The 27049-nt window shown below is 48.4% G+C and overlaps 1 protein-coding gene across 2 annotated transcripts in view; it reads left to right on the forward strand.

Annotated features, from left to right (window-relative positions):
- LOC146856955 (FXYD domain-containing ion transport regulator 6-like) overlaps positions 1-27049 on the forward strand; it is a 287847-nt gene that overhangs the window by 151001 nt on the left and 109797 nt on the right. For both annotated transcript variants that reach the window (XM_085647431.1, XM_085647432.1), the window contains exon 2: positions 22396-22449. In XM_085647431.1, the coding sequence (XP_085503557.1) occupies positions 22401-22449 (49 nt within the window). In that variant the 5' untranslated portion in view covers positions 22396-22400. The remainder of the gene's footprint in view (positions 1-22395; positions 22450-27049) is intronic.

Consider the following 27049-nt stretch of genomic DNA (forward strand, 5'->3'; position numbering starts at 1 on the left):
CGGCGCAAAACGCAACGTGGTTTTGCAGTGAAAAATGACCCTTTTTTGGCAAAGTGACTAGCTGTAGATTTTGTACCCTAGCCCTGCCGGCACCTAGGGAAACCTAGCAAACCTATACATTTCTGAAAACTAGACACCCAGGGGAATCCAGGATGGGGTGACTTGACTGCCTCCCACCATGGTCTGTTACCCAGAATCCCTTGCAAACGTAAAAAATTGACAAAAAAAACACATTTTCCCCACATTTCTGTGATGGAAAGTTCTGGAACCTGCGTGGATCCACAAATTTCCACCCACCCCGCGTTCCCCAAAGTCCTACGAGAAAAATGGTACCTCACTTGTGCGGGTCGGCCTAGTGCCCGCGACAGGAAACGGCGCAAAACGCAACGTGGTTTTGGAGTGAAAAATGACCCTTTTTTTGGCAAAGTGACTAGCTGTAGATTTTGTACCCTAGCCCTGCCGGCACCTAGGGAAACCTAGCAAACCTATACATTTTTTAAAACTAGACACCCAGGGGAATCCAGGATGGGGTGACTTGACTGCCTCCCACCATGGTCTGTTACCCAGAATCCCTTGCAAACGTAAAAAATTGACAAAAAAAACACATTTTCCCCACATTTCTGTGATGGAAAGTTCTGGAATCTGCGTGGATCCACAAATTTCCACCCACCCCGCGTTCCCCAAAGTCCTACGAGAAAAATGGTACCTCACTTGTGCGGGTCGGCCTAGTGCCCGCGACAGGAAACTGCGCAAAACGCAACGTGGTTTTGCAGTGAAAAATGACCCTTTTTTGGCAAAGTGACTAGCTGTAGATTTTGTACCCTAGCCCTGCCGGCACCTAGGGAAACCTAGCAAACCTATACATTTCTGAAAACTAGACACCCAGGGGAATCCAGGATGGGGTGACTTGACTGCCTCCCACCATGGTCTGTTACCCAGAATCCCTTGCAAACGTAAAAAATTGACAAAAAAAACACATTTTCCCCACATTTCTGTGATGGAAAGTTCTGGAATCTGCGTGGATCCACAAATTTCCACCCACCCCGCGTTCCCCAAAGTCCTACGAGAAAAATGGTACCTCACTTGTGCGGGTCGGCCTAGTGCCCGCGACAGGAAACGGCGCAAAACGCAACGTGGTTTTGCAGTGAAAAATGACCCTTTTTTTGGCAAAGTGACTAGCTGTAGATTTTGTACCCTAGCCCTGCCGGCACCTAGGGAAACCTAGCAAACCTATACATTTCTGAAAACTAGACACCCAGGGGAATCCAGGATGGGGTGACTTGACTGCCTCCCACCATGGTCTGTTACCCAGAATCCCTTGCAAACGTAAAAAATTGACAAAAAAAACACATTTTCCCCACATTTCTGTGATGGAAAGTTCTGGAATCTGCATGGATCCACAAATTTCCACCCACCCCGCGTTCCCCAAAGTCCTACGAGAAAAATGGTACCTCACTTGTGCGGGTCGGCCTAGTGCCCGCGACAGGAAACGGCGCAAAACGCAATGTGGTTTTGGAGTGAAAAATGACCCTTTTTTTGGCAAAGTGACTAGCTGTAGATTTTGTACCCTAGCCCTGCCGGCACCTAGGGAAACCTAGCAAACCTATACATTTCTGAAAACTAGACACCCAGGGGAATCCAGAATGGGGTGACTTGACTGCCTCCCACCATGGTCTGTTACCCAGAATCCCTTGCAAACGTAAACAATTGACAAAAAAAACACATTTTCCCCACATTTCTGTGATGGAAAGTTCTGGAATCTGCGTGGATCCACAAATTTCCACCCACCCCGCGTCCCCCAAAGTCCTACGAGAAAAATGGTACCTCACTTGTGCGGGTCGGCCTAGTGCCCGCGACAGGAAACGGCGCAAAACGCAACGTGGTTTTGCAGTGAAAAATGACCCTTTTTTTGGCAAAGTGACTAGCTGTAGATTTTGTACCCTAGCCCTGCCGGCACCCAGGGAAACCTAGCAAACCTATACATTTCTGAAAACTAGACACCCAGGGGAATCCAGGATGGGGTGACTTGACTGCCTCCCACCATGGTCTGTTACCCAGAATCCCTTGCAAACGTAAAAAATTGACAAAAAAACACATTTTCCCCACATTTCTGTGATGGAAAGTTCTGGAATCTGCGTGGATCCACATATTTCCACCCACCCCGCGTTCCCCAAAGTCCTACGACAAAAATGGTACCTCACTTGTGCGGGTCGGCCTAGTGCCCGCGACAGGAAACGGCGCAAAACGCAACGTGGTTTTGCAGTGAAAAATGACCCTTTTTTTGGCAAAGTGACTAGCTGTAGATTTTGTACCCTAGCCCTGCCGGCACCTAGGGAAACCTAGCAAACCTATACATTTTTGAAAACTAGACACCCAGGGGAATCCAGGATGGGGGGACTTGACTGCCTCCCACCATGGTCTGTTACCCAGAATCCCTTGCAAACGTAAAAAATTGAAAAAAAAACCACATTTTCCCCACATTTCTGTGATGGAAAGTTCTGGAACCTGCGTGGATCCACAAATTTCCACCCACCCTGCGTTCCCCAAAGTCCTACGAGAAAAATGGTACCTCACTTGTGCGGGTCGGCCTAGTGCCCGCGACAGGAAACGGCGCAAAACGCAACGTGGTTTTGCAGTGAAAAATGACCCTTTTTTTGGCAAAGTGACTAGCTGTAGATTTTGTACCCTAGCCCTGCCGGCACCTAGGGAAACCTAGCAAACCTATACATTTTTGAAAACTAGACACCCAGGGGAATCCAGGATGGGGTGACTTGACTGCCTCCCACCATGGTCTGTTACCCAGAATCCCTTGCAAACATAAAAAATTGAAAAAAAAAACACATTTTCCCCACATTTCTGTGATGGAAAGTTCTGGAACCTGCGTGGATCCACAAATTTCCACCCACCCTGCGTTCCCCAAAGTCCTACGAGAAAAATGGTACCTCACTTGTGCGGGTCGGCCTAGTGCCCGCGACAGGAAACGGCGCAAAACGCAACGTGGTTTTGCAGTGAAAAATGTCCCTTTTTTTGGCAAAGTGACTAGCTGTAGATTTTGTACCCTAGCCCTGCCGGCACCTAGGGAAACCTAGCAAACCTATACATTTTTGAAAACTAGACACCCAGGGGAATCCAGGATGGGGTGACTTGACTGCCTCCCACCATGGTCTGTTACCCAGAATCCCTTGCAAACGTAAAAAATTGAAAAAAAAAACACATTTTCCCCACATTTCTGTGATGGAAAGTTCTGGAACCTGCGTGGATCCACAAATTTCCACCCACCCTGCGTTCCCCAAAGTCCTACGAGAAAAATGGTACCTCACTTGTGCGGGTCGGCCTAGTGCCCGCGACAGGAAACGGCGCAAAACGCAACGTGGTTTTGCAGTGAAAAATGTCCCTTTTTTTGGCAAAGTGACTAGCTGTAGATTTTGTACCCTAGCCCTGCCGGCACCTAGGGAAACCTAGCAAACCTATACATTTTTGAAAACTAGACACCCAGGGGAATCCAGGATGGGGGGACTTGACTGCCTCCCACCATGGTCTGTTACCCAGAATCCCTTGCAAACGTAAAAAATTGAAAAAAAAAACACATTTTCCCCACATTTCTGTGATGGAAAGTTCTGGAACCTGCGTGGATCCACAAATTTCCACCCACCCCGCGTTCCCCAAAGTCCTACGAGAAAAATGGTACCTCACTTGTGCGGGTCGGCCTAGTGCCCGCGACAGGAAACGGCGCAAAACGCAACGTGGTTTTGCAGTGAAAAATGACCCTTTTTTGGCAAAGTGACTAGCTGTAGATTTTGTACCCTAGCCCTGCCGGCACCTAGGGAAACCTAGCAAACCTATACATTTCTGAAAACTAGACACCCAGGGGAATCCAGGATGGGGTGACTTGACTGCCTCCCACCATGGTCTGTTACCCAGAATCCCTTGCAAACGTAAAAAATTGACAAAAAAAACACATTTTCCCCACATTTCTGTGATGGAAAGTTCTGGAATCTGCGTGGATCCACAAATTTCCACCCACCCTGCGTTCCCCAAAGTCCTACGAGAAAAATGGTACCTCACTTGTGCGGGTCGGCCTAGTGCCCGCGACAGGAAACGGCGCAAAACGCAACGTGGTTTTGCAGCGAAAAATGACCCTTTTTTTGGCAAAGTGACTAGCTGTAGATTTTGTACCCTAGCCCTGCCGGCACCTAGGGAAACCTAGCAAACCCACGCATTTCTGAAAACTAGACACCCGGCGGCTTCCAGGGAGGTATGGCTTGCGTGGATCCCCCAACGTTTCCTTACCCAGAATCCCCTGCAAACCTCATTTTTTGCTCAAAAAATCACTTTTTTCACACATTTTGGGGTGGGAAAGTAGTGGCATCACCGGGCTCACACAAATTTACCACCACCCAGCGTTCCTCCAGGTCTCCCGGTAAAAATGGTGCCTCACTTGTGTGGGAGGCCCAAGTACCCGCGGCAGGCAAGGGCCCCAAACGTAGTGAGGCGACATCAAGATGGCCTATCGCCAAACCACCTGGTTTTGCAAGGGGGGTCACTTTGGTTTTTGGCCCGGTGCGCGGCGGCCATCTAGGGAAACCTACCAAACCCAGGCATTTTTGAAAACTAGACACCCGGCGGCTTCCAGGGAGGTATGGCTTGCGTGGATCCCCCAACGTTTCCTTACCCAGAATCCCCTGCAAACCTCATTTTTTGCTCAAAAAATCACTTTTTTCACACATTTTGGGGTGGGAAAGTAGTGGCATCACCGGGCTCACACAAATTTACCACCACCCAGCGTTCCCCCAGGTCTCCCGGTAAAAATGGTGCCTCACTTGTGTGGGAGGCCCAAGTACCCGCGGCAGGCAAGGGCCCCAAACGTAGTGAGGCGACATCAAGATGGCCTATCGCCAAACCACCTGGTTTTGCAAGGGGGGTCACTTTGGTTTTTGGCCCGGTGCGCGGCGGCCATCTAGGGAAACCTACCAAACCCAGGCATTTTTGAAAACTAGACACCCGGCGGCTTCCAGGGAGGTATGGCTTGCGTGGATCCCCCAACGTTTCCTTACCCAGAATCCCCTGCAAACCTCAATTTTTGCTCAAAAAATCACTTTTTTCACACATTTTGGGGTGGGGAAGTAGTGGCATCACCGGGCTCACACAAATTTACCACCACCCAGCGTTCCCCCAGGTCTCCCGGTAAAAATGGTGCCTCACTTGTGTGGGAGGCCCAAGTACCCGCGGCAGGCAAGGGCCCCAAACGTAGTGAGGCGACATCAAGATGGCCTATCGCCAAACCACCTGGTTTTGCAAGGGGGGTCACTTTGGTTTTTGGCCCGGTGCGCGGCGGCCATCTAGGGAAACCTACCAAACCCAGGCATTTTTGAAAACTAGACACCCGGCGGCTTCCAGGGAGGTATGGCTTGCGTGGATCCCCCAACGTTTCCTTACCCAGAATCCCCTGCAAACCTCAATTTTTGCTCAAAAAATCACTTTTTTCACACATTTTGGGGTGGGAAAGTAGTGGCATCACCGGGCTCACACAAATTTAACACCACCCAGCGTTCCCCCAGGTCTCCCGGTAAAAATGGTGCCTCACTTGTGTGGGAGGCCCAAGTACCCGCGGCAGGCAAGGACAACAAACGTAGTGAGGCGACATTTGGGATAGGCAATGTTGATGTTGCCTCACTACGTTTGTTGTCCTTGCCTGCCGCGGGTACTTGGGCCTCCCACACAAGTGAGGCACCATTTTTACCGGGAGACCTGGGGGAACGCTGGGTGGTGGTAAATTTGTGTGAGCCCGGTGATGCCACTACTTTCCCACCCCAAAATGTGCGAAAAAAGTGATTTTTTGAGCAAAAAATGAGGTTTGCAGGGGATTCTGGGTAAGGAAACGTTGGGGGATCCACGCAAGCCATACCTCCCTGGAAGCCGCCGGGTGTCTAGTTTTCAAAAATGCCTGGGTTTGGTAGGTTTCCCTAGATGGCCGCCGCGCACCGGGCCAAAAACCAAAGTGACCCCCTTGCAAAACCAGGTGGTTTGGCGATAGGCCATCTTGATCTCGCCTCACTACGTTTGGGGCCCTTGCCTGCCGCGGGTACTTGGGCCTCCCACACAAGTGAGGCACCATTTTTACCGGGAGACCTGGGGGAACGCTGGGTGGTGGTAAATTTGTGTGAGCCCGGTGATGCCACTACTTTCCCACCCCAAAATGTGTGAAAAAAGTGATGTTTTGAGCAAAAAATGAGGTTTGCAGGGGATTCTGGGTAAGGAAACGTTGGGGGATCCACGCAAGCCATACCTCCCTGGAAGCCGCCGGGTGTCTAGTTTTCAGAAATGCCTGGGTTTGGTAGGTTTCCCTAGATGGCCGCCGCGCACCGGGCCAAAAACCAAAGTGACCCCCCTTGCAAAACCAGGTGGTTTGGCGATAGGCCATCTTGATGTCGCCTCACTACGTTTGGGGCCCTTGCCTGCCGCGGGTACTTGGCCCTCCCACACAAGTGAGGCACCATTTTTACCGGGAGACCTGGGGGAACGCTGGGTGGTGGTAAATTTGTGTGAGCCCGGTGATGCCACTACTTTCCCACCCCAAAATGTGTGAAAAAAGTGATTTTTTGAGCAAAAATTGAGGTTTGCAGGGGATTCTGGGTAAGGAAACGTTGGGGGATCCACGCAAGCCATACCTCCCTGGAAGCCGCCGGGTGTCTAGTTTTCAAAAATGCCTGGGTTTGGTAGGTTTCCCTAGATGGCCGCCGCGCACCGGGCCAAAAACCAAAGTGACCCCCCTTGCAAAACCAGGTGGTTTGGCGATAGGCCATCTTGATGTCGCCTCACTACGTTTGGGGCCCTTGCCTGCCGCGGGTACTTGGGCCTCCCACACAAATGAGGCACCATTTTTACCGGGAGACCTGGGGGAACGCTGGGTGGTGGTAAATTTGTGTGAGCCCGGTGATGCCACTACTTTCCCACCCCAAAATGTGTGAAAAAAGTGATTTTTTGAGCAAAAATTGAGGTTTGCAGGGGATTCTGGGTAAGGAAACGTTGGGGGATCCACGCAAGCCATACCTCCCTGGAAGCCGCCGGGTGTCTAGTTTTCAAAAATGCCTGGGTTTGGTAGGTTTCCCTAGATGGCCGCCGCGCACCGGGCCAAAAACCAAAGTGACCCCCCTTGCAAAACCAGGTGGTTTGGCGATAGGCCATTTTGATGTTGCCTCACTACGTTTGGGGCCCTTGCCTGCCGCGGGTACTTGGGCCTCCCACACAAGTGAGGCACCATTTTTACCGGGAGATCTGGGGGAACGCTGGGTGGTGGTAAATTTGTGTGAGCCCGGTGATGCCACTACTTTCCCACCCCAAAATGTGTGAAAAAAGTGATTTTTTGAGCAAAAAATGAGGTTTGCAGGGGATTCTGGGTAAGGAAACGTTGGGGGATCCACGCAAGCCATACCTCCCTGGAAGCCGCTGGGTGTCTAGTTTTCAAAAATGCCTGGGTTTGGTAGGTTTCCCTAGATGGCCGCCGCGCACCGGGCCAAAAACCAAAGTGACTCCCCTTGCAAAACCAGGTGGTTTGGCGATAGGCCATCTTGATGTCGCCTCACTACGTTTGGGGCCCTTGCCTGCCGCGGGTACTTGGGCCTCCCACACAAGTGAGGCACCATTTTTACCGGGAGACCTGGGGGAACGCTGGGTGGTGGTAAATTTGTGTGAGCCCGGTGATGCCACTACTTTCCCACCCCAAAATGTGTGAAAAAAGTGATTTTTTGAGCAAAAAATGAGGTTTGCAGGGGATTCTGGGTAAGGAAACGTTGGGGGATCCACGCAAGCCATACCTCCCTGGAAGCCGCCGGGTGTCTAGTTTTCAAAAATGCCTGGGTTTGGTAGGTTTCCCTAGATGGCCGCCGCGCACCGGGCCAAAAACCAAAGTGACCCCCCTTGCAAAACCAGGTGGTTTGGCGATAGGCCATCTTGATGTCGCCTCACTACGTTTGGGGCCCTTGCCTGCCGCGGGTACTTGGGCCTCCCACACAAGTGAGGCACCATTTTTACCGGGAGACCTGGGGGATCGCTGGGTGGTGGTAAATTTGTGTGAGCCCGGTGATGCCACTACTTTCCCACCCCAAAATGTGTGAAAAAAGTGATTTTTTGAGCAAAAATTGAGGTTTGCAGGGGATTCTGGGTAAGGAAACGTTGGGGGATCCACGCAAGCCATACCTCCCTGGAAGCCGCCGGGTGTCTAGTTTTCAAAAATGCCTGGGTTTGGTAGGTTTCCCTAGATGGCCGCCGCGCACCGGGCCAAAAACCAAAGTGACCCCCCTTGCAAAACCAGGTGGTTTGGCGATAGGCCATCTTGATGTCGCCTCACTACGTTTGGGGCCCTTGCCTGCCGCGGGTACTTGGGCCTCCCACACAAGTGAGGCACCATTTTTACCGGGAGACCTGGGGGAACGCTGGGTGGTGGTAAATTTGTGTGAGCCCGGTGATGCCACTACTTTCCCACCCCAAAATGTGTGAAAAAAGTGATTTTTTGGGCAAAAAATGAGGATTGCAGGGGATTCTGGGTAAGGAAACGTTGGGGGATCCACACAAGCCATACCTCCCTGGAAGCCGCCGGGTGTCTAGTTTTCAGAAATGCGTGGGTTTGAAAGGTTTCCCTAGATGGCCGCCGAGCCCTGGGCAAAAAACCAAAGTAACCCCCCTTGCAAAACCAGATTACCTATTGTTACTACAGCGTGAGAATTTAGGAATAATACTGCAAAGAAAATGTGGCAGACAATTTGAGGTTTACAGGACAATGGGGATAAAAAATATTTTTCAAATCACTAGAGAGACATCACCATGAACTCCCAAGGGTTTTCGACAATATCTACAGTTGGTGGGTTATTCTTACATGGAAAGTGTACCTTGGCAGAGAAACAAAAGACAAAGATTCCTGCACAACCATCTATTCCTCAAACACACACACATACTGGTTGGATTTGGCACGAGGGCAAGTCATGGTTCAGTGTATTAAATTTTATTAACAAGAGATTTCACAAAAATGAAATGCACTGTAAATAATTAAATTCACAAAAAACCAAACCAATGACTTGCAGCTCGTGAGCTGTAAAGCCACGTCAAGGCACCAACCACTGTACAGGCCATTCACACACCTTTCATACGTGATACAAACAAGACCATTCGCACCACCAGGTACAAAAGCAACACAGTACAAAAATCACCAAAAAGGGACAAGGTACACCCTGCTTCAGAAAGACAAATATTACTGCACAGTCATCTAACCCGCAAGCACACACACATACTGGTTGGATTTGGCACGAGGGTGAGTGATGGTTCAGTAGATAAAATTGTATTACCAAGTGATTTCACAAAACATGAAATGCACTGGTAATAATTGAAAGGGCAAGAAACTGAACCATTGACTCACAGCTCGTGAGCTCTAAAGCCACGACAAGGCACCAACCTCTTTACAGGCCATTCATACACCTTTCATACGTGTGAGACATACAAAACCATTCACACCGCCAGCCGCGGGCCCATCACATAACAAAACTCACACCAGCACACAGCGCCATTCAAGGGCCCATCACTTTCACACGCCCACAATCCAGACACAGCAACTACACAGGCTGAAGGATTGCGTGGAGTGGCACTCAGCTAGCAGTGTGTGTAGTGACCAGCAGAAAGTCACTACTCACACACAGCCAGCCAAGCACCAGTCGACACACACCGCTAGCCAAACGCCAGTCCACGCACACCGCTAGCCAAGCGCCAGTCCAGGCACACCGCCATCCAATCGCCAGTCCAGGCACACCGGCAGCCAATCGCCAATCCACCTACACCGCCAGCCAAGCTCCAGTCCACGGACACCACCAGACAAGCACCATTCCACGCACACCGCCAGCCAAGCTCCAGTCCACACACACCACCAGACAAGCTCCAGTCCACGGACACCACCAGCCAAGCTCCAGTCCACGGACACCACCAGCCAAACACCAGTCCGCACACACCACCAGTCCACACACACCGCCAGCCAAGTACCAGTCCACGCACACCGCCAGCCAAGCACCATTCCACGCACACCACCAGCCAAGCACCATTCCACGCACACCGCCAGCCAAGCACCATTCCACGCACACCACCAGCCACGCACCAGTCCACGCACACCGCCAGTCCATGCACACCGCCAGTCCACGCACACCGTCAGCCAAGCACCATTCCACGCACACCACCAACCAAGTGCCAGTCCACACACACCAACAGCCAAGCGCAAGCCTACACACACCGCCATCACATTTTGGATTTTTTTAGAAAAAAATAAAAACACAAACAAATTGCAAATAGATACAAATCTTCTAACAGAAAATCAGCAACTAAATACATTGCACTAACACCAACCTTGAAACAGAATCACATTTTCCAAAGAATACAGACCAGGCAGTTCACTTTACCACTCATGAATCTTCCCAGAAGTTTTTACGCGTGTGGTACGCTCGGAAACAAGCAGAGAGACACAGTGCAGGATGAGAGGGACAATCGGGGCAGTACATACGACTCTCCTTCCGCGAACCTCTTCGCCAACAGACTCTACATCTCCTACTGGGAAAATCTTTTGTGGGTGTGGGAGGAATGTGATCTGGAAAGTGGCGTTCTTTCAATCTAGCAACATCCTCCACCAGTCCAACTCTAGGAACACTTGCCTGTTCCACTACAACAAGGCTGCCTATTACAGACTCCTGAAACTTAGCAAAAGTCATCTTTGACTCAGGGCAAGAATCCTGGAACACAACAAAAGCATTAAACATTGCCAAGTGGAAAAGATGGATAGCCAACTTCTTGTACCAAATGTAAGCCTTACGAAGAGCAGTGTAAGGTTCCAACCTCTGATCTACTCTGTCAACACCACCCATGTGCCTATTATAGTCTAAAACACATACAGGTTTGCGCGCTTCAGCGACCTGACCCCAAACAGTCACAGGTGCAGTGCTTTCATCATGGATGGAAGTCAGCATGTAGACATCTCTCCTGTCTGTAAACTTCACAGCAAGAAGCTCCTGGCAACGCAACGCACTGCACTGTCCCCGCACAAGCTTTTGACAAACAAGTTCTTTCGGAAAACCTTTACGGTTACAGCGGACTGTGCCACAAGCAAAAGTGTCCACTTTGGCCAATTCCCTGAACAACCGCACACCAGTGTAGAAGTTATCTACATATAAATGGTGGCCTTTGTTAAAAAATCCTCTACCAAGTTCCCAAACAATTTTCTCAGTCACTCCAAAAGTGGACGGACAACCAGGGAGGTTAAACCTAGATTCCTTACCGGTGTACACCCTGAAATTAGAGACATATCCAGTCCTACTGTCACACAGCATATACAGCTTTATTCCATAGCGTGCCCTCTTACTAGGAATGTATTGCCTAAAAACCAAGCGGCCCTTGAACAACACCAAAGACTCATCCACTGCAATTTCTCTACCAGGGGCATAAATCTCAGAAAATCGATCAACAAAGTGATCAAGGACAGGCCTAATCTTAAAAAGACGGTCACAATCAGGGTGATCTCGTGGCAACGCTAAACCATTATCAACAAAGTGCATCATCCGAAGCAGAAGCAAATACCTGTCACGAGTCATGACTGCCGGAAAAATAGACGTTGCCATCAAGGGACTGCTAGACCAATATGAAGCCAATGATGGCTTCCTTAGCAAGCCCATCAAAAAAGTTAAACCCAAGAACTTCTTCATCTCTTCAACATTTGTGGGAGTCCACCGGGTAGCTCTAGAGTGTGGCTTAAGACTGGCACTGTTGTCCCTCAAAAACTGTTCGGCATACAAATTAGTCTGCTCAACAATCTCTGCCAAAAACACATCGTCCATAAACAACTGAAAAAAATTTACAGGCAAAAAGTTCTCAGTATTCACTCTAGACCCTGGAACACCAGTAAACTCTGGAAATTCCGGCTGCACCATGCCAGGGGCAACCCAGAGGTCATCACTTTCAACGGGAAGACTTGCAGCCCCAGCCTGCAGCCCAGATGTCTCTTGCCGCACTACACCAACGGAAAGGCTTGCAGCCCCAGCCTGCAGCCCAGATGCCTCTTGCCGCACTACACCAACGGGAAGCCTTGCAGTCCCAGCCTGCAGCCCAGATGTCTCTTGCCGCACTACACCAACGGGAAGCCTTGCAGCCGCAGGCTGCAGCCCAGATGCCTCTTGCCGCACTATCGGCACATCAGTCTCCTCCTCTAACACAGGCACTTCATCCGCACTAAGAGTATCTTCATCATCCGATGACCCCATACGGAGAGAAAACTCACTGCCAGAATCGTCCCCTGCCCCCTCTCCCTCAGAAGCAGAGTCAGTCTCTGACCCAATATCAGAGGAAGACTCAAACAGCAAACCAACAACCTGCTGAGCAGTCATCCTGCGGCTAGCCATTATACCTACTAAGATAGAAGACTGCACAAACAAGTCAACAACAACCAACAATGTGCAAACCAAGTAAGTAAAGAAATGTGTACCTTATATCAATAACATCAATGTACTCAAAAACGATACAATCCAAAATCAAAAGAGACAGCTGCACTCACCAGAATCAAACTCTGCAGTGACACAGCAAAGACCAACGATATCAAACTAGAAAGAAGAAAAAAAAACAAATTACTCACAAGACAACAAAATACACATCGAGCACCAATGCAAAAAGTTTTTGAAACTCAAAAACCAAACATACTGCTATTATTACACCATTTGCAAAAAAAAACAGGCAGAGAAATCAAACACATTTGCATTGTACAAAAAAACAGTCTCTTACCAAACTACACAAACAGCAAAACCACCAGAACCAAAACGTCAACGTGAACAGAAGAAAAGCCTTCACCTAGAACAAAAAAGTAAACAAAAAAAACATTACAATTGGAAATCACAAAAAATATAACAATAAACATTATAACATGCCATGTCACTACCCAAATGGTCAATCGGTTTGTGTGCCAGGTCAGGCAGAAAACAGCAGGAAAAAAAAGGCTATTCAGTCCCGGGGCAGGTGAGCCAAATACATATAACAAATTGCACCCTGGAAGCGATGGGTCACTTCTATTTCTAATTGAACTAATTCCCTGGTGTCTAGTGGGCTTTTCTGCCCCCAATGGGAGCAGAAACGGCAAAAAAATAAAACCGATCTGCCCACAGAGGGGGCAGAAAAGTCTTCAAAACATTTAGGGGCCCAAGGAAGCGACCCTTGCCCAAGGGGTCGCTTCCTACAATAATATTTATATCCCTGGTGTCTAGTGGGCTTTTCTGCCCCCCCCCCTAGGAGCAGAAACGGACAGAAAGATGACCAATCTGCCCCCAGGGGGGGCAGAAAAGTATTCTAAATAATTAGGCCGCAAAGGAAGCGACCCTTGCCCAAGGGGTCGCTTCCTACGTAAAGAAAAAGACATCCCTGGTGTCTAGTGGGCTTTTCTGCCCCCCCTGGGGGCAGAAACGGGCAGAAAGACGACCGATCTGCCCCCGGGGGGGCAGAAAAGTCTTCTAATCACTTTACCACCCTAGGAAGTGACCCTTGCCCAAGGGGTCGCTTCCTACATAACGAAATAGACATCCCTGGTGTCTAGTGGGCTTTTCTGCCCCCCCTGGGGGCAGAAACGGGCAGAAAGAAGACCGATCTGCCCCCAGGGGGGGCAGAAAAGTCTTCAAATTATTGGGCCCCCCAAGGAAGCGACCCTTGCCTAAGGGGTCACTTCCTACATAGCATAAACGACATCCCTGGTGTCTAGTGGGCTTTTCTGCCCCCCCTGGGGGCAGAAACGCGCAGAAAGCGGACCGATCCCCCAGGGGGGGCAGAAAAGACTTCCAAAAATTTTGCCCCCAAGGAAGCGACCCTTGCCTAAGGGGTCGCTTCCTACATAGTAAAAACGACATCCCTGGTGTCTAGTGGGCTTTTCTGCCCCCCCTGGGGGCAGAAACGCGCAGAAAGCGGACCGATCTGCCCCCAGGGGGGGCAGAAAAGACTTCGCCAAATTTTTACCCCCAAGGAAGCGACCCTTGCCTAAGGGGTCGCTTCCCAAATTCGAAATAACAAATCCCTGGTGTCTAGTGGGGCATCCCTACTCCACGATCGCGACGCTGTGCGCGATCGTGGAGCAGGAATGCCCTGTATTGAGACATCGGGGGAGAGGAAATACTCTTTCCTCTCCCCCGATGCCTCAATACTACAAATTTCACCGCCGCGGCCCCCACCGGACTACAAAAACCTACCTCTGCTCCCTTGGACGCGCTGGAAGAAATGGATTCCAGCGCGTCCAACGCTTCCTGATGACGCCGGCGCGCGCTGTGCGCGCTGACGTCATCAGAAAGCGTGGGGGGGCTCGGGGGGGCTCGGGGGTGGCAGCGGAAGCTCTTCCGCTGCCACCCCCGTAAAGGGGGTGAAGATCGCTGCACAAGGGGGGGAGCGCCAGCGCTTCCCCCGGGGGCTGTCCTCATGACGGAACGGTTCCGTCATGAGCACAGCCCAACCGATGCTCATGACGGAACCGTTCCGTCATGAGCATCGAAGGGGTTAAGGAGAAATTCATTTATGGGAAGATTAAGTGGTTTGCCCCAAATCACAGGATGTTGAGCTAAGGCTGAGACTTGAACTGTTTCCCTAGCTCCGAAGTAGGCATCTCTGGCCACTATACCACATCCCCACCCTACTTTTATGGCTGGTAGTTGGTTCTGTTTTAGGGGGCGCAAACAGGAGAAATGAGCTGGTGCAAGCTGCCGCCTGACGAGACCCGCTGCACTTATTTTGTCATAAATTAACCACTAGTTTCTCTCAAGCCCCGCCCCCAGCAATAACCCTTCTAGAGTATTGCGCTGTTTGATGACATATTCTTGAGATTTGAGATCTATTGTGACATTCACACACTTGCGGGCAGGAGGGTCGCGCGGTGGAGGTTTAATTTAGATTTTATTAAAAATGAACATACCTTCTCCGGGCAGATCCGGTCCCGCGTTGTCTCTGCTTCTCTGCTCCTTACAGGAAGCAGACAGCCTCCATCCCCTCCCCTAAACAAATCACAACGCTTCAATGGCAGCGTTGTGATTGGTTGGGTCGCCGACCACACAGGCATCTATGCGGAGGCTATTTTCTTCATGTAGGCTGCATGACTGGTTTGGTCGGTCCTGGGGCCGACCAAAAAGTCAGCGCCCTCAGAGTGGGCAAGCCACTCCTCCCCTGCCCTAGATCAGGACCGCCTGCCTGCCCGCCACCAACCAAACCCTTCGGCTTTCTCGCAACGCGAGAAGCAGAAACATAAAATGGTATTAATAATACCATTTTATGTTTCTGCTTCTCGCACTGGGAGAAAGCAATGGGGTGACGCTCCTCCGCTCACATGGAGGAGACGCCCCTGCATTCACCAGATGGCCCCTTTAATAATCACTTGCACATATGCTATCAGAGAGATACTTGAGGTTTAGTAACACAATGCACAGCGGTAGAGATCCGGTAACAAGTGGACTCTTTTGGCTCCTGTGGGGTGTGTCAACTCATCACCACTTGAAGAAGCTGAGGACGGTTTTGAGTCAACAGATTTATTACAGATTTCCACATAGAAATAAGCCACCAAGGATTCTGGCAGCCAGCACCAACCTTCTTCTAGCTGTCTCTAGTATCATTCCCCAGCAGCATTCCTTATTGCAAATGGCTGCCAAGCAGGGCTTTAAGTGTGACGAAAAAAGTGTGTTTGGGGGATGAGGAGGTGTCCTTAAAAGAGGCATGGCCTGTATAATTAAGGGTAAACTAAAATTCTATAGAGTGCAACCCTAGCAACGCATTTGCAGAGAATCACAAGTGCAGCTGGCATACATGATCATTGCTCTGTGTGAATACAGGAAGGGACCAGCTTTAATGTCCATTTTTAAATACTACCGGTTCTGAGACCACTTAAAGCCCTGCTATCGGATAATGTCAAAACATTGATATTCCAATGGAGCAAGCTCTTTGTGGTTACGCATGCAGGTCTCTGTATTAGGCACACTAAGCAAGTGTCCCAATTGACTTGAGTCTGAAACACATATCTGCATCCAAGGAATGAATCCAACAAATTTCCCCATTAAGTCAGGCACCGGCCTCCTCCCTTCATAGATCTTGAATTTGAAACATGTTATTGGGGTAATCCAATGCTCGGGGCGGTGTCTCCAGTTATTTACATGTTATTTATAAGTGCATTGATTTATTTATTTAAAATGTAGCGCTCATGTATTGTAAAATATGTAGGCGCCTTACAATAAACTGCATACATTTATTCTACATTGAGCACGCAAAGAAACTAAGAGCCACAGGCCATTGGAAAGACACAAATTTGTGAGGTGCAGTTTAGTAGGGCAATACAAACTGGATCAAATAAGAGCAGCGGAGCAAGAACAGAAGGTGAGGGTGATATGGTGACAGGAAGGTGGTCATAAAGGTGTGTTGTGTATAGCAGGGCTGATTACAGTGGTTGATTTGTAAAAAGTGCCCGGGCTCTCGTCAGGAGGCAGCTTGCCCCAGCCCATTTCTCCTGTTAGCGCCGCCTAAAACAGAACCAACTGCTAACCATGAAAGTGGGGCAAGGATGTAGCGTTACTGCCAGAGCTGCTGACTTCCAAGCTGGGGAACCAGGTTCGAGTCTCGGCATTGGCTCAACATCCTGTGATTTTAGGCAAATCACTTAATCTCCCCGTAAATTGATGTGTCCTTAACTGCCGCTCATGAAAAGCGCCGGTGTTGTTGATTAAGTGCTGGTGTTGAGCACTGTAAACCACTGGCTCAAATTAAGCACTGGCTGCTTGAGTATCACTGTTAAGCACAACTTTAGGGTACAGCGAGGAGTGTGGAGGGCAGGTTGCAGTACAGCCACAGAGGAGGTGTAGCCACAGTAAGGCTAGAAAGAGTCACATAGTGGGACTACATGTTATGATTGTAATGGTTATTCAAGAGGTCGTTAGAGGCTTCTGGTTCAGTTGTAAGGTGGGTTGGGTTGTGAGTCCTGCTGGAAGTGAGTTCCATTGGAGAAGGGTAGCACCTGAGACTGACCTGTGTTGGGTAAAGAGGGAGGCTGAAAGGGGGAGAAATATACAAGGGATAGGATAAGGTCATAGAGGAAAAGAAGAACGAGAAAGAAGGAATAGCGGAATACCCTTTGAAGTAATACAATATCAGCTTGTCATATTAGGGCTTGACTTACCTGCTGCATAGACTTTCTGACCCTCAGCTTCCGAGGTTGTTGAGTTTCTCCGCTGATGCCTCTGTCGGTATCCAGCCAGCGCAGATCCACAGAGAGCAAGGACACTCCTATAGCCAGGAGGATTGTAACTGTCCATACCTGGGATGTGGTGGAAACCCCAAACATCTCTTGCAGCTTTCTTTCCCTCGGTGTCCCTGGTGCAGCCTTTGGTTCCTCAGTGCTGCAGCGAAGCAGAAGTAAGTGCTGATTCAGCAGCATGCGCCGTGAGACTGCCAATGCATCATCTGCGAGGGCACCTGGGACAACAGACTAAGGTTACACCCTCCTGCAAAGCACCACTTCTTGTCTAATAAATTAACCACAGAGTTCATGCTGAGTGGTGGAAATAAGGATGCAACTGATGCTGCAGAAAGAACTGATGGCTGCTTGATGCACCCAGTAAGGACTGAAAGAGGGTTAACACTCTACACACTGTGAGCCAGATCAAGAGAAAGGCACCAGAGTGAGGATATGTTGCACCAATGTTGAACCCACATTTGCAGTGACCAGTGAAAGAAGTTTTTTTGCAATGGCACTTCAGTTGAAGTGTCCTTTTTACACTCTTCTTCAGTACAAACGACACTGCAATATTTCTTATCCTGCAAAATCAAGCGGAACCCATATCTAACCTATGATGTCATTAAATGCATATATAATCATTATTTTTATACTCTTAAAAAAAATCTTCTGAAGAAGAAATGATTGCATTGTCTAATTTGTTCTCTTGTGAGTTTATAGAATGTTTAATGCCATCTGCTGCAGCATGTATGTAACCAAATTAAAACTAAATGTCCCTGAAATATACTGAACATACCACTATCAGCAGTTGTATTTATGTTTTGTACGTTAAAGGGATATCTTAATGATTTTTAGGACCCTAGGTTCATGTGTATTTTGGGGGCCCCTGTTAAGAACAGTATTGAATTTGTGATCTAATTTCAGCTCTTCCATGCCCTCCTTGGCCAGGTGACTGACAGTGCACAGGCACACTTGTCAAATTCTAAATGTTTTTACATCTAATATTCATGGATAGTGATGTGTTTTCAATATTGTAACACAGCAGCAGCTCACTTATACTACTGCAAACAATCTCTGTGGCACCCTCCCATTTCTCATGTGTGAGGCCCTGTTTTGATCTAAAAAAAAAAACTATTTTAATGGATGTTGCATGAAACAAAAAACAAAATTTCTCAGCAAAATGTCTGTATTAGACTCTCACACATCACCCACATTGAATTGAAAAATAAATGAAACGAAAATGGTATTTCAAACAACCTGTTTCAAGAATTATTCAAGGTCATCGGGTCAAAGCTCTGTGTAGAACAGAGCTGGCTCTATCAGGAGACTCTCTGAAAGGCTGGGTCCCTGTGCCAGAGCCCACTTTGCCCATACTTTAAAACGTCTCTGGTACGTCAGGCTCCTGGTAGTCCACAGGGTAGCTCCTGTTTCTGTTGGATATTAGATGCATGGCGCCTTCAATTTACCCCTTCCCAGCAGCAGCATCTACCAGGATCAAACCCCCAAAGTGCAAACCAGCACCGGATTGGTACATTGTATAACTAGACTCTTCATTCCCCATTCTGCCTCGTCAATATCCATCATATATCCAAAATATATTCATCAAGCTCAATGAAAAAATAACCAACAACTAAAATCCTTGTCGAAAGAACCATGAATGATTTTAAACCGAGACAGTTCTTCATTGGTCGCATCGACAGAGGAGGAAGCGCATGTTCCTTGTGAAGTCATTACCTCTCTCTTAAGTAACTGCTAAAATCAATCTGCAAAACTCTGCGGCTGTGTGGATTTGCCTCCACTTCAAGAGGAAGAAAATCGATTGCAAAAGAGCTTGCTAGGTGTGCCACAATCTACGGTCAGCCGCGGCCCAGGCAGGTAAGAGCGGTGGGGTGGTGGGGTTTTCGACAGACGATGACCAGGGAAAATTAAATAAATAATTGTTTTTCCCTGGTCATCATCCATCGAAAACCCCACTCACCCGGCCCCACCAGCCTCACCGCTCTTACCTGTATGGACCGCAGCTGTCTGCAGCCAGTTACAGCTTACCAGTTCTGGAATACCAAATAGGCAAAGTAGGCAACTGCCTATGGGTCCCACTACTTTTAGAGGTCCCCCAACAACAGATCAAAATAATATTGATTTGATCTTGAAAGAAAATTACAATCAAGCTTTCCCAAATTGTTTCCAAATCATTTTTGTTTAATAACATTAATAATTGGCAATGTTTAGTTTTATGTAATAAAAGTAGTTTATTAAAGTCGTTGGTTGGTAAAATTAGAAATGTATTAGAAGATAATTTGCAGGGCGGGGCCCAAAATTTCGATTTTCTAAGGGCCTCCAAAGGTTTTAATCCGGCACTGCATCTTACACCAGCAAATGGCTGTCCCATGTCTCACCAGTGATGGAACCACGGTTTCCATGGTAAGTCTTTGGTTCCATGACTACACTGCTCTCATCAGTACCATCCTAGAAGGCATTAAAAGTCTAGAATCTGCATGAATATTCCCTAGATTATGTAAGCTAATGGCATGCTTTACATACTGAGGAGGCCACTTATGTTCCAGCAGCCATGATCATTTGTGAAAGCAGTTACAGTATGGATTAGGATCTGATTTAAGTTTTGTAAAGCACGGTGTCTGTTTTAGGGCGTCTTGTCACTGCTTTCAATAAAGAAATGGACCTGATATGGAAACTTACAATGGAAACGTTAAAAGCCAGTTTTTTAAAGATTTCCTGAAGGTGAAGAGGTTAGATTGATTCCTCAAACTCCATGGCATTTGGTTCCAGAGACGGGAGTTGGTATCGATGAAGGTTCTATCACCATAAGAAGCTGTGTTTATGACCGGGATTAACAGTTTTTGAGAAAGCCTTATGAAGCATGCTTAAGGCTACCACTATGTAAGATATTGTGCACAATATACCTACTGTCATTGGTGTCGCACAGAATATATCTACACCGCTTAGAAATCACCTGGGCTGGCCCTGTGCATATATGGAGCATATAAAGTCAGAGCAAAAGGTACAAGAAACATGGGTCCCATGTAAGTAGCCATTGGAAACTAAACATGTGCAGGGGCCATTTTCTTGAAGGGCCAGGACAGCTCAAAAAGAGACTGACCGCTGGGTCATGGAAACACAAAGAAGCTGATCACTACACAACAAGTTTTTCCCGATTAGCGCTGCCCGTGTATACTGAGTAACACTGTGGGACGATACCCTCATTACACTTGCATTCCATGTTAACCATTTTTGCAGTATAAATTAGTAGTGTAATAAAGTACTTTTTCGTAGTAAATAAAAGCATTGATTAGACACTCCATTGTTTTGGTTTTTTTTGTTTTGTTTTTTTTAAATTTTATTGTGCAGAGAAAAAGGGTACAAGCACGGGCCTACAACCACCTGGGCCGGCCGCTAGTATTCAGAAGTGTTCAAGCAGTTCAAAAACAATGACTGGCCCGCAGGGGCTCCGCTAAATGACAGGAGATCAGGCTGCACATAAGGGAAGTCAGGATACACCCTATTTTACATAAATATCAACAAAAGTAAAGAAAAACAAAAAGCAAGGCGAAAAACATTAAAAGGGCGTCTAACCACAGCAGAGGAACTCCACATAGGACCACCCTAGGGTGGTCAATAAAAAGGGGGTCTGAGAGGGAGGGGGGGGGGCCACGGGAAAACCAAATCTATACTCAGATGAACAAATTAAGCAAGGAACCCTCAAGGATCAGGGGGACAAGGCAACATCAGACGTATCCACCAGGGGGAAAGAACAGATAAGACACTCCATTGTTGATTATTATTGTGCGCCGTGTTGACTTCTGAGTTGCCAACCTCACACCACCTTCCTGCATGTTACCTTGGACTGCTCACATCACTGTCTAGTGCTAGAAGGGTGCACGTTTTACAGTTCACATGACACCAGTAGATAAGCTGCAGGAATCCAGAGGCAAATGGACTCCAACACCTCATTGAGGCCTAGTAACATCAGAGAGCCCTGCGGCTCCCCAAGAAATTATGGCAATGTCACACCACTTCATTGGGCTAATGTCTCTGCAGTGCAGTTCTCACATAAGAAATTGTCCAGATTTGTAAAAATACGGCTTCGATTAATGGAAATAGCATAAAAGTTGGGCAGAGAATTACATTTCTGTTTAAATGTACTTTTACCTTTTTTTATAACTCTTAACTGTTACAAATAATACTTAATGCTTAAGAATTCCATTAGATCATTCCAAGTATGGTCCTGATGACTGGAAGCATCTTCTAGTTCATGCACTTACTCCATGCCTATTCCTGACCCTCCATATGAATATGCTCTATACCGCCTATCCTGTGTTGCAAAATGGTGTCCCACATATGCTCATGTAGAAGACGTTTTGCAGGGAATGTCTACTATTCCACTTGCAACAAAGGTAGATTCTACAGTTCTCGAGTCTTCAGGCAGGATCTGATGGTGTGTCAAGGAAGTCAATGAAGTGATCAGTAACCGTTCCTGGCATAGTAACGTGGTAGTCATCAATTGTTTTAGGATTAGGTTACGCCAGACGTGTTAGTGCTCTACAGACTGTTGCATGAAGTGACAAGATGGATCCATGTAATCTCCACACCATTTTCCTATTTCTAAACTTTGCTTTTACATATCATTGTTATCACTTGTGTTGGTCCACTTTGCTCAGTTAAAATGAACCAAAACACTGTATGCAATTTATGATATGGTCTGTATTGATTATATTTTTTCTATTATCCATTCTGTAACCTGATTGATATCTGTCTAATGAATGAAGAGTCAGAGAAACTTACACTTAGATTGGAAAATACATCCCTTTAAAACTACTCACAACTCTCATTATTGCCTAAAATATTTATTTGTATTTGATTTGCATAACTCGGTGGGAAAGATCCATCACCTTGAGCGGAAACAAGAGTAGTGGTAGTTGAAGTTGAATGGTGCTTTTGCAAGGAGAGATTCCAGTGAGATTTCTGCTCTAACACACTCGTACTTAAAAGCAAAGCCCAGGAACGTAAAAGTAGCGCCCCGGTGACCTGAAGCCATCTGTTCACCCTACTGTTGTATGCATTTCCACAAAAGAAGAGCACTGTCCTTGCTCACTACCTAATGCTGTGTCTTCTCATCTCCTCCACAGGGGCCATGGAGTCGGCGATACTCTTCCTCTGCTCTGTCCTCGTTCCAGTGCTTGGTACGTATTTCTACTGGTTCCTTTCAAGTGTTGCTGAGCAGGTGGGAGGAGGAGACTTCTGGAAATCACAAAGAACTTGACCTCTTGTGAACTGATAAGACAATCCTCTCCTCTATGTTATCACAGGAACAGGGTGGGAGGTGCTAATGCCAGTGTTTTTTTTAACTGACAACATCTTCTTTGGGAAAATATGCAGAAAGGCTACAATTGAAGTGGAGTCATTGATCACAGTATTTGTACATTCTCATTAATTGTAATGGTTTTGCATCTTTCTTAGAGTTATAATCATACGAGGTGGTCTCTGGGGTCTATGTAGGTGGATGGGAGGTATCCTGCATATCAAGGTGTGAGCTGTGACCCTGCACCTCTTCCAAGAGCTCTGCCATCCTTCCATGAGGGATGGAGCCGGTCACCCACATGGTCCCCAGGGAGGCTAGGACTCATAGCTGAGGCCCTCTTCTGCGAAATGCACAGAACAGGCTAAACTTCCACCTGGAGGATCACAGACATTGAAATTAGACAGGCACCTCTTTCTCAGTGGATCCTATTCGGATGAACCTTGCGGGAAAAATCCAACATACAACTCGTGGAGGGTGCATCCTGAGGACAGCTTGATAGAGAGTGGTCTCAGCCACCCAACTCTCTTGCGGTATAGTTGTCACCACTGGTGTCACCTTTGGGAGCGGATGGTCTATAGCATCACTAGACAGGAAGTTGGCCTGGACTTCAATTGACCCATTCATGAATGAAGCTTATTTTGCCTGCTGTCAAGACAGACAGCGTTTCAACAAACAAATGATGGACGGAATGCTGACAATGCATACATTCTCCCCCAGTCAAGAGATCTGGGTTAAATCCATCGTTCTTTTGCCCACTACACCACCCCAGTTTAGACATGGCCATATGCAAATCAGTCTTGACCCTGTGCCTCATGGGAACAGTCCAGCCCGAACTGCCAAGCCATGTCTTCCCTGGACCGGAATCAAGCATCCTAGGACCGGTTTCTGGCTATCAGCCGTCATCAGCCAGGATAGCTTGACTCCAGTGGCGTAGTGAGCACGGGTCCCACGTCTGGGAATACCCATCCCACTTAGGGCGAAAAGCGTTTCAACAAACAAATGATGGACGGAATGCTGACAATGCATACATTCTCCCCCAGTCAAGAGATCTGGGTTAAATCCATCGTTCTTTTGCCCACTACACCACCCCAGTTTAGACATGGCCATATGCAAATCAGTCTTGACCCTGTGCCTCATGGGAACAGTCCAGCCCGAACTGCCAAGCCATGTCTTCCCTGGACCGGAATCAAGCATCCTAGGACCGGTTTCTGGCTATCAGCCGTCATCAGCCAGGATAGCTTGACTCCAGTGGCGTAGTGAGCACGGGTCCCACGTCTGGGAATACCCATCCCACTTAGGGCGAAAAGCGTTTCAACAAACAAATGATGGACGGAATGCTGACAATGCATACATTCTCCCCCAGTCAAGAGATCTGGGTTAAATCCATCGTTCTTTTGCCCACTACACCACCCCAGTTTAGACATGGCCATATGCAAATCAGTCTTGACCCTGTGCCTCATGGGAACAGTCCAGCCCGAACTGCCAAGCCATGTCTTCCCTGGACCGGAATCAAGCATCCTAGGACCGGTTTCTGGCTATCAGCCATCATCAGCCAGGATAGCTTGACTCCAGTGGCGTAGTGAGCACGGGTCCCACGTCTGGGAATACCCATCCCACTTAGGGCGAAAAGCGTTTCAACAAACAAATGATGGACGGAATGCTGACAATGCATACATTCTCCCCCAGTCAAGAGATCTGGGTTAAATCCATCGTTCTTTTGCCCACTACACCACCCCAGTTTAGACATGGCCATATGCAAATCAGTCTTGACCCTGTGCCTCATGGGAACAGTCCAGCCCGAACTGCCAAGCCATGTCTTCCCTGCACCAGAATCAAGCATCCTAGGTCCGGTTTCTGGCTATCAGCCGTCATCAGCCAGGATAGCTTGACTCCAGTGGCGTAGTGAGCACGGGTCCCACGTCTGGGAATACCCATCCCACTTAGGGCGAAAAGCGTTTCAACAAACAAATGATGGACGGAATGCTGACAATGCATACATTCTCCCCCAGTCAAGAGATCTGGGTTAAATCCATCGTTCTTTTGCCCACTACACCACCCCAGTTTAGACATGGCCATATGCAAATCAGTCTTGACCCTGTGCCTCATGGGAACAGTCCAGCCCGAACTGCCAAGCCATGTCTTCCCTGGACCGGAATCAAGCATCCTAGGACCGGTTTCTGGCTATCAGCCGTCATCAGCCAGGATAGCTTGACTCCAGTGGCGTAGTGAGCACGGGTCCCACGTCTGGGAATACCCATCCCACTTAGGGCGAAAAGCGTTTCAACAAACAAATGATGGACGGAATGCTGACAATGCATACATTCTCCCCCAGTCAAGAGATCTGGGTTAAATCCATCGTTCTTTTGCCCACTACACCACCCCAGTTTAGACATGGCCATATGCAAATCAGTCTTGACCCTGTGCCTCATGGGAACAGTCCAGCCCGAACTGCCAAGCCATGTCTTCCCTGGACCGGAATCAAGCATCCTAGTACCGGTTTCTGGCTATCAGCCGTCATCAGCCAGGATAGCTTGACTCCAGTGGCGTAGTGAGCACGGGTCCCACGTCTGGGAATACCCATCCCACTTAGGGCGAAAAGCGTTTCAACAAACAAATGATGGACGGAATGCTGACAATGCATACATTCTCCCCCAGTCAAGAGATCTGGGTTAAATCCATCGTTCTTTTGCCCACTACACCACCCCAGTTTAGACATGGCCATATGCAAATCAGTCTTGACCCTGTGCCTCATGGGAACAGTCCAGCCCGAACTGCCAAGCCATGTCTTCCCTGGACCGGAATCAAGCATCCTAGGACCGGTTTCTGGCTATCAGCCGTCATCAGCCAGGATAGCTTGACTCCAGTGGCGTAGTGAGCACGGGTCCCACGTATGGGAATACCCATCCCACTTAGGGCGAAAAGCGTTTCAACAAACAAATGATGGACGGAATGCTGACAATGCATACATTCTCCCCCAGTCAAGAGATCTGGGTTAAATCCATCGTTCTTTTGCCCACTACACCACCCCAGTTTAGACATGGCCATATGCAAATCAGTCTTGACCCTGTGCCTCATGGGAACAGTCCAGCCCGAACTGCCAAGCCATGTCTTCCCTGGACCGGAATCAAGCATCCTAGGACCGGTTTCTGGCTATCAGCCGTCATCAGCCAGGATAGCTTGACTCCAATGGCGTAGTGAGCACGGGTCCCACGTATGGGAATACCCATCCCACTTAGGGCGAAAAGCGTTTCAACAAACAAATGATGGACGGAATGCTGACAATGCATACATTCTCCCCCAGTCAAGAGATCTGGGTTAAATCCATCGTTCTTTTGCCCACTACACCACCCCAGTTTAGACATGGCCATATGCAAATCAGTCTTGACCCTGTGCCTCATGGGAACAGTCCAGCCCGAACTGCCAAGCCATGTCTTCCCTGGACCGGAAACAAGCATCCTAGGACCGGTTTCTGGCTATCAGCCGTCATCAGCCAGGATAGCTTGACTCCAGTGGCGTAGTGAGCACGGGTCCCACGTCTGGGAATACCCATCCCACTTAGGGCGAAAAGCGTTTCAACAAACAAATGATGGACGGAATGCTGACAATGCATACATTCTCCCCCAGTCAAGAGATCTGGGTTAAATCCATCGTTCTTTTGCCCACTACACCACCCCAGTTTAGACATGGCCATATGCAAATCAGTCTTGACCCTGTGCCTCATGGGAACAGTCCAGCCCGAACTGCCAAGCCATGTCTTCCCTGGACCGGAATCAAGCATCCTAGGACCGGTTTCTGGCTATCAGCCGTCATCAGCCAGGATAGCTTGACTCCAATGGCGTAGTGAGCACGGGTCCCACGTATGGGAATACCCATCCCACTTAGGGCGAAAAGCGTTTCAACAAACAAATGATGGACGGAATGCTGACAATGCATACATTCTCCCCCAGTCAAGAGATCTGGGTTAAATCCATCGTTCTTTTGCCCACTACACCACCCCAGTTTAGACATGGCCATATGCAAATCAGTCTTGACCCTGTGCCTCATGGGAACAGTCCAGCCCGAACTGCCAAGCCATGTCTTCCCTGGACCGGAATCAAGCATCCTAGGACCGGTTTCTGGCTATCAGCCGTCATCAGCCAGGATAGCTTGACTCCAGTGGCGTAGTGAGCACGGGTCCCACGTCTGGGAATACCCATCCCACTTAGGGCGAAAAGCGTTTCAACAAACAAATGATGGACGGAATGCTGACAATGCATACATTCTCCCCCAGTCAAGAGATCTGGGTTAAATCCATCGTTCTTTTGCCCACTACACCACCCCAGTTTAGACATGGCCATATGCAAATCAGTCTTGACCCTGTGCCTCATGGGAACAGTCCAGCCCGAACTGCCAAGCCATGTCTTCCCTGCACCGGAATCAAGCATCCTAGGACCGGTTTCTGGCTATCAGCCGTCATCAGCCAGGATAGCTTGACTCCAGTG

The sequence above is a fragment of the Triturus cristatus genome, chromosome 3_2, assembly GCF_964204655.1.
Source record: "Triturus cristatus chromosome 3_2, aTriCri1.1, whole genome shotgun sequence".
NCBI classification, from domain to species: domain Eukaryota; kingdom Metazoa; phylum Chordata; class Amphibia; order Caudata; family Salamandridae; genus Triturus; species Triturus cristatus.